This window comes from Globicephala melas, chromosome 6 (genome assembly GCF_963455315.2).
Source record: "Globicephala melas chromosome 6, mGloMel1.2, whole genome shotgun sequence".
Classification (NCBI taxonomy): domain Eukaryota; kingdom Metazoa; phylum Chordata; class Mammalia; order Artiodactyla; family Delphinidae; genus Globicephala; species Globicephala melas.
Genome location: NC_083319.1, coordinates 58,629,852 through 58,642,274, shown reverse-complemented (window position 1 = coordinate 58,642,274; position 12,423 = coordinate 58,629,852). Strand labels below are relative to the sequence as shown.

General features: G+C 35.6%; 1 protein-coding gene across 16 annotated transcripts in view; it reads left to right on the top strand.

Annotated features, from left to right (window-relative positions):
- The window catches only part of PTPRD (protein tyrosine phosphatase receptor type D), a 2,143,764-nt gene that overhangs the window by 1,950,323 nt on the left and 181,018 nt on the right, over positions 1-12,423 (top strand). For all 16 annotated transcript variants that reach the window (XM_060300920.1, XM_060300919.1, XM_060300918.1 and 13 more), the window contains 2 exons: positions 400-981; positions 10,786-10,919. In XM_060300920.1, coding sequence (XP_060156903.1) covers positions 400-981; positions 10,786-10,919 — 716 coding nt within the window. The remainder of the gene's footprint in view (positions 1-399; positions 982-10,785; positions 10,920-12,423) is intronic.

The window sequence follows — 12,423 nt, the reverse complement described above, 5'->3', positions numbered from 1 at the left end:
GATTAGCTCATTAATCTTCACCGTAAACTCATGAAATACAGTTACCCAACTGTATAGTACAATTCCAGTAATACAATTTTGCCTATTTTTCACATGAGAAAACTAAAGCAAAGAGAAGTTAAGCAACACATCCAGGATCTCATAGCTAATAAGTGGTGGATTTGGATACAAGCCCAAAAATACAATGCTATAATACACTTCTAGTAAACTGAGATTTGTCACCTAAGCATGTCTTACTGTACTTCCTGACCACTTAGAAAACCGTCCTTTGCTATGATTTCATCTAATTAAATCTTTACTAGGTACATAATTCTGTCATTCTAATAGCAGAGTTTATGGATTCTTGTGATATCTTAAAAGTGATGGGTATTCACTGTCTTTCTATTTTCTCCCTGTAAGCCTTACCCAAACCTCCAGGAACTCCTGTCGTGACTGAGAGCACAGCTACAAGCATCACACTGACATGGGACTCTGGGAACCCTGAGCCTGTCTCTTACTACATCATTCAGCATAAACCTAAAAATTCTGAAGAACCTTACAAAGAAATTGATGGGGTGGCGACCACACGCTACAGTGTCGCTGGACTAAGTCCCTACTCAGATTATGAATTCAGGGTTGTTGCTGTCAATAACATTGGGCGGGGGCCTCCCAGTGAGCCCGTGCTAACACAGACCTCAGAGCAAGCACCGTCCAGTGCCCCCAGGGATGTCCAGGCGCGGATGTTGAGTTCAACCACCATTTTGGTACAGTGGAAGGAACCCGAAGAGCCAAATGGACAGATTCAAGGATACCGAGTTTATTATACAATGGACCCCACTCAGCATGTTAACAACTGGATGAAACACAATGTAGCTGACAGCCAAATCACTACTATTGGCAACTTAGTGCCCCAGAAAACGTATTCTGTCAAAGTCCTGGCTTTTACCTCAATTGGAGATGGTCCTCTTTCAAGTGACATACAAGTCATCACTCAGACAGGAGGTAAGTGTGGTTCTGGATGGGGAGTAGGGTAGAAGGGAGGAGCTGGTACTAAGAAATGGCAAGGACAGAAACAAAGCACAAAATAGTATGTTTTAATTTTTGAGATTTAGAGTTTCTAAGTAAGGAGTTAGGCATATGGAAAGGAGCAGGCATGGACACTGAAAGACTATAAATAATACAGTCCTTTTAGAAGGGGGATGCATTTAGCATACTTTTTTTTTAATTGAAGTATGGTTGCCGTATAATATTACATGGGTTTCAAGTGTATAATATAGTGATTCACAATTTTTAAAGGTTATGCTCCATTTATAGTTATTATAAAATATTGGCTATATTCCCCATGTTGTACAATATACCCTTGTAGCTTATTTTATACCTAATAGTTTGTACCTCTTACTCTCGTACCCCTATGTGTAGCATCCTTTCTTTTTAATTTGTACCCAAATGACTTGAAGAGTTTCTGCAGGAGTTGGATAAATGCATCCCCCATGCGGCATTTTGAGAATAGAAGAACTATGTTTCTTTGTGTTAGCAACTCCGATAGAATAGTCCCAAAATTTATCTAATTTGTGAAGGAGTGGATGGTTCAAGATAAATTTAAAAATAAAACGATTTGTCAGGGGACCTTGGATATTTAAATGGCTTATATTTGCCAGGAAGCAACTTGCTTAAAAATGAACATTCCCTTCATGTTCTTTTCTTTTTTTCTTTGTATGGCCTCAGGGATAAAGAAAGACAGTTACCAAGATCTAAGATCAAACTTTGGGGCCTTATTCACCCATTTTCCTGGGTATTAGAGCAGATGCCAAACTATTTTATGAAGAAATACTTGGCCTTTCCCGTAGTTTTATTTTCATAAGAGGATATCAGACTTCTCTGGTCTTGGGTTCAAAGTGATCAGTTTTGTCCTGGGATGGGACTAAAACATAGCGGCTGTCTTCTTGCATTTATTCTTGAATATCTGAGAGCTATTCATTTGACTCCTATTGTCTTGGTACCTCTTAAACTTGCATTAACCTGTGAGCGTTTTGGTGGCGTGCCCTTCGTTTGTTCTGAGAATCCACATAAGAACCGTGTTATTGGAGATGGTATCTATAATCTGTAGTCATAACTCATAGGTAATTCTGGGAATGAGTTAATGAATATTCTCAGGTATCAGAACTAGATAAACTTACGTTTAACCGCTGACTTGTTTTTATGTTGTGGGCTTCGTGAATCTTGTGGCTGAGGACGTTTACCTATTTGCCGTTGGCTACTAGGAGTCTCAGAGCATGTTTACAGCTTGCCTGGCTTCATTTTCTTTTCATACTGTTATTTGGTTCTTATTGGTTTGTTCATGGATTTATCCCTTTTTCTAATATCAAAAAAGTACAGAGTGTTTTATCATAATTATAGTGAAAATCATCCATATACCTTCCCTATTTGGCATTTTCATTTCTTCTGTATTTATTTGTTATATTAATATGCATAAAAATATTGTAGATTAATTTTTCCATAAGTTTCTCATCGGAAAATGTAGAAATCAGTGAATCTTTTTCTTGACTGAAAGTAGTCAACTGTTAAGAGATTATTTTTTTTATTATACTATTTGAGCAGCTCCATAACCGTTAAAGCATATAAGAAAGTATATAGGAAGAGTGTATACCTATACTCCACTTTTAGGTTTTCGGATGTTTCAGCTTTGATATTTTAAAAATCCCTGATCTTGGAGTAACATAACCAGGGTTTGAATCCCAAACTACCATTTTTAACTCCATGTCCTTGGACAAGTTACTTCATCTCTCTGAACTTCAGTTTTCTCATCTAAAATAATAACCACTTTATAGAGTTTAGTGGTAGTGGGTTTTTTTCTAAGGCTGCCATACAAAATACCACTTACTGGGTGGCTTAAACAACAGGAATTTATCACCTTGCAGTTCTAGTGATTAGAAGTTCAAGAACGAAGTGTCAGCAGGATCGGTTCCTTCTGAGAGCTGTGAGGGAGATGCGGGGCCTCCCGCCTAGCTTTTGGTGGTTTGCTGGTGGTCTTGGCTGTTCCTTGGCTTGTGGGAGCATCACCCTGATCTCTGCCTTCATGGTCCCATGGCATTCTCCCTAAGCGCTTGTCTCTTGCGTCCAAATTTCCCTTTTTTATAAGATACCAGTCATAATGGATTAGGGTCTAACCTAATGATATCATCTTGACTAATTACATCTGCAACAATCCTATTTCCAAATAAGGTCATTTTCTCAGATTCTTGGTGTTAGGAATTCAACATATGAAATTTTGTGGGACACAGTTCAACCGTAACAAGGCTATCGATTAGATAACGGATAGAAATATTTTATAACTTCAATAATATATAATCACCATCATAATAATTGCCAGGTGCTGGAAACTCTGCTAATAGGTGTATTAATTCTTACTGCTCAATTAGGTAGATGTGGAATTATCTCATTTGCCAATGAGTAAATTGAGGATCGATGAAGGTAAAAAGATTCAGGAACTTCCTTTGGGTCATTAAGTGGACACTCTAGATACCTTTAAGCACCGTTATCTTTTAAATTAATAATTTGCTAATGTCTTATTTTTTGGTGCCTACTAGGTTTTAGTGCCCACTAGGTGCTCAATAAATAAATAGAGGCAGCAAACACAGGGTGTCATGTATTCATACCTCTATTCAAGAATTATATATGGGACTTCCCTGGTGGTGCAGTGGTTAAGAATCTGCCTGCCAATGCAGGGGATGCAGGTTCGAGCCCTGCTCCAGGAAGATCCCACATGCTGTGGAGCAAATAAGCCCGTGCATCACAACTCCTGAGCCTGTGCTCTAGAGCCCGTGAGCCACAACTACTGAGCCCGTGTGCCACAACTACTGAAACCTGCATGCCTAGAGCCCGTGCTCCGCAACAAGAGAAGCCACCGCAATGAGAAGCCCGCTCACTGCAACGAAGAGTAGCCCCCACTCGCCACAATTAGAGAAAGACCTCGTGCAGCAAAGAAGGCCCAATGCAGCCAAAAATAAATAAATACATTTATTTTTTTAAAAAAAGGAGGGCTTCCCTGGTGGCGCAGTGGTTGAGAGTCCGCCTGCCGATGCAGGGGACACGGGTTCATGCCCCGGTCCGGGAAGATCCCACATGCCGCGGAGCGGCTGGGCCCGTGAGCCATGGCCGCTGAGCCTGCGCGTCCGGAGCCTGTGCTCCGCGACGGGAGAGGCCACAACAGGGAAAGGCCCGCGTACCGCAAAAAAAAAAAAAAGAATTGTATATGATTTACATCTGAAATACTTGAGGTGGCTATTAGGTTATCCCAGTGCAGAAGTACATTAAACCATTTAGACATTAAAAAAAATTTTTTAAGAAGTAGAAGGAATACCTTTTTTATAGAACGTTATCATACTCAGTCACTAAGTTTGGTTCTTAATTTTCTAACTACAAATTTAAACATACAAATCTGTAGCGTTTCATAATATTATGTTCTTATGACAGAAGGATTTAGCTATCTAAGAAACCAAATAGTTACTGAAACTAAATTCAACCAAAACATAAGAATCCTTGAGAATCGTGAGAATCCTTATATTCAGAACATGAAATGACAGTAATGCTTTCAGTCACTTTTTAATGAAAGATACAGAACTGATGTTTAAATAGATCATATTTTGTTTTTCTGTATTACCAGGGGACATAATGTAACATAAATCACAACTCAGTGAAGGTAACATTATGACAGGAGCAATTGAGTTAATGTGATCCAGGGACTCCGGACCTAAAAACAAATCTAGATGAATGGATCACAGATGCATTAAAATAGCTGTTCTCAATCTCTGTTTAACTTTTTTTATATTAAGATATTTCCTAGAACCTTCCATAATAGTTGTAATTTTAATACCCATTGATTGAGAAGATATATAATGACATAATGACTTGTGCCTGCCGAGATCAATAGGCTAGGAAAACCTTCCAAAATGGCACTATGATTTGATCTGTTCTCTAGGCTTAATTAACAAAGGCCATTTGATGTTAGTGCACACCTGCCAAATACAATGATGTTAGTTCTGATATAATTAATTCTGAGCTGCTCCTGACTAGCTGATTCATAGGATCACTGCTAGACAAAGACATAAAACCATTATGAAAGATTCTTTTAGTTAGGTTATATAAGATTTAAGTTTATGATTCTTCTCACTACAATTTTATCTTTTCCAAACCTACAAAAATGTACTGATCAATAACATGCATGAACTTCTCAAATATTTTAATTTCATATACACAGAGATACACTTTTTTGTCTACTTTATCTAAAAGGTATACATTTCATTTTATTTTCTTTGATTCCCTGACAGTAATATTCCTATTTTCGTTTAAAATCAGACTGTGCAGAAACAGTATTTAGAAATAAAGTGAGTTTAAGAGGGACATTATTACTTTTGATCTTATCTAAGATTATTGTCACATGTATTGATATAAATGGAGGATTGATGTAAGTTTGTATATTTCTGGTAATACAGAAAGTCAAAATATGATCTATATTATAGTCAGTAATATATCCCCTTAATTATGAATATTAGTACAGATGAAAATATTAAGTAATCTTTACATGGTTTTAAATATGAAAAGATTTTGGTTAAAATGATTATTTTCTAGAAATACTGGTTAATCTTCCAAGTTTTCCATAGCTTTAACTTCTGGCATTATAGTGACTTGCAAGTAATTCACCTTGGAAATACATGGACCATATGGCCATTGACATGGGAAGTATTTATGTTGTGCTAGAAAAAAGTCTCTGCTATGAAAAAACACATTCGGGAAGGATGTCTCATATAGTTTTCTCTTGTACGTAATTATAATAAGAACATAGGGTAACTGTATTTTACAAAAGAAGTACAAATAAAACTCTGATAAGGAAATGTAATAAATTAACATCTTAAACCTAATGCACTAACATAAATGTTGCTTGTTGTTCCTGCTAATTGGAGGCATTCTAAAGCTGTTAAATCCCAATGTGTGTCTTTTTCCTGAACTTTCTTTAGAAAACATATCTTACCTCTAATTCTTCTATGCATTTAATAGATTCTTGGGGAAAGTACTGATTTATATGTACACACCTTAATAGTATAGGTCTTTGGAAGGAAAATGATTATACACATTAAATAAATAAATATTAATGAGTAGCATCAACTTTAAACATTTTGAAGAAGCAAAATTGTTATAAAACTATGACATTTTAGAGACATTGTGCTTTAGGTTTCCAGTACTTTATAAACCATTTCATTACTATATATCAACAGGCCTATATAAGCAAACTAGAAAAGACTGATTTCCAATAGCAAAAATTATGAGCCCCATTTGAATTCTTTCTCTAAATAGTTTTAGCAATGAGTAAAGGAGTGCTGGTTGTAAATACAACTGTAATAAAACTTTAACTTTTTCTTATTGATGTTTAATGACAGTTGAGAGTAAGATTTGTGCAGGTGCTTGTGTATTAAGTACTTATTTTGTCAATGATATATCTGCGGCACTTACAAATCAGACTCCTTGTTTGAATTTTGTTTTGTTTTGTTTTACTGCCACTATAATCCTGGCTGTTGCTTTTATTGTTGTTATTATCATTTGTCAATATGCTAGATACATTTTAAAATATGTACCTTATTAGAGCACTAGACATTTTAGTAATAATGTGTTTTTTAGTCTTTTTGGTAACGTTTCATATTTATATTATGGTGAGGTGAAATTGGTTTTTAGCCATTTTATATGTGCTAACTCCTTTCTCTTCAGAGATATTCCCTAAAATTTAGTCAAATATTGATCTCTTCCAATATCATCAGAGTTCAGATGACATGCAGATTTTCTTCTCGCTTCTTACTCATTCTCCATTCTCTGTGAGTTGCCTTCAGATATATGGAGTATACTAGTATTACTGCTCTAATATTTCCCATTTCTCAATGGGGTTATAATCTTATTTTAGGGAATTGACAGCTCATATTTGTATTTCCTTGTGGACATTAAATAAGCAGTCAAGAAGAAGGGTATAACAACACCACTTCACCAAATATAAGGATGTCTTAAATATAATTTTAAAGAAAAATTTGTGTTCCTACTTTTCTTTCCTCTTTCCACATCTAAATTCTATTGGTTTATGGTCAACATTAACACGTCTTTTTTTAATGTAGATGATTGCACTAAGGTTTCTGGATGGGTTCTTTTTATTCTCCCGTGTGTTTTCCAGAATCTCAGATTTTTCCTTAAAATGTATCTTTGGTTAATTGATGAGGAAAATGCTACAGCACAGAAAAGCTCTTAAATAAAATATATAGAGAAAAACATGAAGTAAGTGAAGATAAAAGAATGTCAGTAAGTTTGAGGTGTCAAGACTGTGAGAGCATTAAATATATATACATACAAATATCTATACCTATCTATCTATCTATCTATAGAGATGGGGAGAGTGAGAGGAAGACAGTAAGGGAGGGAGGGAAGGAGGGAGAAGGGATATGAGAAAACAAATATAAATGTTAATAGAACCTTTGTAGCCACGGTATTTGGTATAAAAATCTAACTGACAGATGATGAAGTATTCCCTGTGTCTCCAAGTGGCACAGACAAAATAAATATGACAGTTTGGAGTCCACTAACGTGTTTTCTAGTAAACATATATTATGATCATTAGGACTATTATGTTTGGGGAATGTATAAATAAATACGTTAATTTCACAGCTTTTTTTCTTTTCCTTTGAAGCCTCAGCTTCATTGTGGTTGTTTCAGTAATGACTAAATGATCCTGAGGAAGCAACATCTTTAGGTGAATCCACAATTCCCAAGAAAGTCTGAGTAGCGTCACCCCTAAGACATGTATGGGCATAGAGTCTGATATAATAAAAAGATCTTTTAAAGCCCTGGTCCTTATGCTGGATTTTGCCTGTAGACACATTTTGCCTAATACAGTGTTTTTCGGTTAACTTCAACTAATTCAGTTTATTTCTGATTGTAAAAAGTTAAAAGATTTTACCTAGAAGATTCATTATCAACTTCTGCTGAAAAATCAGAACCTTGGGCAAGACTGGACCCACATTCCACAAGGCAGCCGTGTCCTGGCTCTGAGCATCACTGACTCCTGGTGGCCCAGGCACTCCCCCGTTGACCCTGGGCCTGCATGGCCTCTGCACTCATCTAAGTCATCTGCCCGGCACCTCTAGGCATTGGTGTTTCGACCACAAGTTTAAAATCTATTAAATTCCCCTCCAGACCACTTCAAAAGAAGATGTTGAAAGCAGAGGAGGAGAACCCTGTTTGTATTATTCGAAGAGACTCACCATCCAGTCGTGTGGCCACTTCCTACTTACTTTGTCCCAAAATAAAATGGACAGTACACTCTCTGAGGCTTTGATGTAGCTATTTCATTATTTAGAAGGAGAGGGCTTTGAATAGAACCAAACAGAATTAGAGAATTAAAGGAAGTGTGTGGCACTAAACAAGGGTGAAACATTGAGACCTACCAGGAATTTGTTTGAGACAAATGAAAAGCAAAAAAGTAAACAGTTCTAAGTAAGAAAAAGTTAATTGGATTCCCACAATGTTTTCAATCACTGTCACTCAATTTATTATTAGCCTTAGCAGGGAGGAAATACGTAACAAGCAATTATTATCCTGAGAGCAGCCCTTCAACACTGTCCATGTTTTTAATTCTTGACAGCACTTTATTTGGTTTGGTTTAAGTCAGAAGTTATAACAAGGTGTTCTTCTTTCCCAGATGTGTGGAAGTTGGGGAAAGAAAAAGGGAATAAAACTAGAGAAAAAGCAGTGACTGCATACATATGCATAGGTGTGTGTATTTTTAGACTGAGAAAACCTTTCATGATCAGAATATTAGAATCCAATCATAATTTCCCCATCTGTCTGATCATTCTTGGCTTCCATCGCTGCTCCTACCTGTGCTATTGGTATTTTCTTTTTAGAAGTAATGCATTTTCTATTTGTTTTGTTATTTGCCTGATTGTTTTTCTTATTTCCCTCTGTTCTACCTTCTCTTGCTCTTGATCTTTTATCTTCTTTTGTCTCTACCTCTCACCTCTCAGTCTGAATGATTGTGTTAGGTCACCCACTGGGCAGGTACTTAAAAAAAAAAATAGATACTCAGTTCAGAAAGTACATTCCTGGAGGCATCAAATTAATGAGTATCTCGAGGTCTGTGATATGGAAGGAGAGAGAGGAAAATGAATGAAATTAGAAATGTGAAGCACTGATTATTGGTGGCCTTAAGCATCAGTCCAAACATGAGTGTGTGCACGTGTATACACACACACACACACAGAGTCACAGGTTAACAGACCAGAGTAATGAAATGATGATTAGGGATTGATTCCAGAAACCATTGTAGACCCCTTTAGATTTTAATCTTTTTTTAAACAAAAGGCATTTTTTTCATCATGCTACAGAGAGATGACTATAGAAAGAAAAGAAAGTAATGCATTTTATATCTCCAAAGACCTTCTTTATGGTGAAAATGATGCTTTAGGTATTGTTTAAGAAATTGATGTCATACATCAGCTACAAGTTATATTATTTGTATATGTTTTTGAATGTTCATGCTTATTTGCCAAAAATACTTTAGGTGTTCTTTTCCCCTCTGGAGTGAAGTATTATTCTTATTTTTTACAAATATACACGGAATTCTCATGTGAACTTGTGGGAATATGGACATATGTTCAGCTATGGCACTTTGAAACATGCCGCAATATCCGGGGTAATGATCAAAATATTTAATGGCCGCTAAGGCATGGGCACCAACCAATTAGAGTAGACATTGGCTGAGAACAATGTAAGTAAGAGTAGCTGTGCTACTGATGCCCTGAAGTGCATTAGCCTTGTGTATAATGGATAGAGGACCTCGTGGGATTAGTTGCTAACTAGGAGGTTGGGGTTAGTAAAATTTATTGTAATTCAACATTTGGGTAAGATGCTTTCAACTGGATTGATGTCCCATTCTTGATTACATATGATATATAGCTTTTCCAAATTGTCTATTGCATGGATTACATGACTAATACGAGAATTATAGATGACCTCTGTTAAGTTCCTATATTTGTGATAATAAGTGTATTCTATACATTTTTCAACTTGTGTAGTAATTTAGCTCCATCTCACTAGGGACAATATTAAATTTATATTGTGTCTAGTGTATTAACTCATATTAAAGTCATTAGAGATTAGAAAGAATTGTTAGTTTTTTAAATTCTCTCTCTCTCTTTTTTTTTTTTTACATCTTTTTAAAACGTGGGTTGGTAAGAAAAAAATACTAATGATTCTGCTTGCCTGTAGGTTTTGTTAATGGAGTAGAGGTGGGATTTTATAAACCTAATTGGAAATAATTTTAAAAGTAAACTGTAGCGTTAGAGAATAAGTTCCCACTCAGTTGTAAAAGAACAATAGCTTTTATGTATTTAACAATTGGTGTGATTTAGGCAATATTTATCCCAAGTGCTTTATATAAATCATCACATTTATTACTTACAATGATATTATAAAGTAAATATTATTCTTAAAGTTGAATTCAGAGACTGATATATTCTACATTTGCTAATTCCACATCTTGCATATATATTAAACCACTCAGGGACAAGCACAGTATTTATAACATTGTTCTTGTCCCTTAAAGGAGGAAAACTGGGCTTTATATTGACAGGCTAACTTGGACAATGTAAGGCACCTAGCTCTCCATTAAGCTAATACGTGCAGACACTGAGTGAAAATTTTAAACAGTTAATGAAAGAACTTCTGAATATTTCTGGTGATGGTGAGCTCACTCCTTTGCCTCCCTGATTTTAGTGCCAGGGCAGCCACTAAACTTCAAGGCAGAACCTGAATCGGAAACAAGTATTTTGCTCTCTTGGACGCCTCCACGTTCAGACACCATCGCCAGCTATGAACTGGTCTACAAAGATGGGGAGCATGGAAAAGAGGTAGGACTGTGCTTTTCGCCTTGTCGTCATTCTCTACACCCAAGCGCTGCTCTCATTTTGTGTAATTGCCCAAGTTCTGTTAAAAGGTCAGATATCTACAGAGGACCTTGGTGGAAAAGATTTATTCATCAAAAGAGAAGCTTGACCAAAAAAACAGAAAGAGTATTTGGAGACTTGCTGGGGTTAGGACAAAAGAAACAAAAAACAGCTATTGTCTGTATTGGAAATTTCTTTTTATAATTCTGGTTTCTAAGTTACTTATGGAAGTATCTGCTTGTAAAAGAATATACTCCTTGAGATTTGGGGATTTCCTTTCTTTGTTTTCTGCATTAAAATGCTTAAGTCACTCTTAACACATGACTAAGTGAGCTCCAAGGCTTTGGGTAGATGAATTTGTCTAAACTGGTTTCAGAGAAAGATGCCCCATAGCAAATGTTTGTTTGTATGCCAGTGGTTGTTTGATATGAATGTAAAAATACATACATATATATATATATATATATAGTTTATGTTACACAAATAAAATAACAGACTGTGGAAGGCTAGAAATTGTTAATAGTTACTGAAAAGAGAAATAAAAATCAAAATAACTAACACATACATTAACAGGCACTATAATAACGGTTTCACACATATTGTCAATCCTTACAGTAGTGCTTTGAGTCAGCCTCTATTATTAATCTCTTTCACATATTATAACAAAATGGAGACACGGAAAAAATTAAATGATTAAATAATTTGCCCAGAGCCTCATAGTACTGAATGGTAGAGCTGGAATTTGAATCTAGACAATTTCCAGAATCTATGTTCTTAACCATTAGGATATACCGGCCCTTGGGTATACTTTGAATAGATTATATAAATCAGTATTAAGATACATCTAATATTTTCAGAAAGGGATAGTAATAAATATGTTTCTTTTGTTATCGTAAAACCCATTAAGGGGAACATTAGGACAAAAAAGTTGGTAAAACTCTATGTGAAAACTCAATCCACCAAGCCATTTTGTTGTACCTCTTAGCATCCTTTATCTTAAAAATATCTTCACAAAGCAAAACAGCCCCTAAGTTCTAAAAAAAGAATACCTTTCTTAAACACTCACATACTAAATGAACTGTTACCAATTAACTTGTGGCTCATCATTTTGAATGCTATAATACATTAATATGCTACTGTAAACTTCTATTTTATTACATCTCTTTGAAGTGAGCAGAATCTCCAAAGACCAGGTTCTAAAAGCAATGCTTTTAGATTTAGCTAACAAAGCTGATACAAATTAATCACTCAAAAAGTTCTAGAACTGAAGTGCTGATATATAACGTAAAGTACTCGTGTTACAGCTGTTGGTGTTTGTAATAAGACATAAATTAGCATTAAATTATTTTAAATACTTACCATTACCCAACTAAAAAACAAATAAAATAAAAACAGTTAAAGAGAGTGCCAGTCCTTTGGAAACACTATGGATACTTGACTATTGGCATACCTACTCTGCTTTACAATT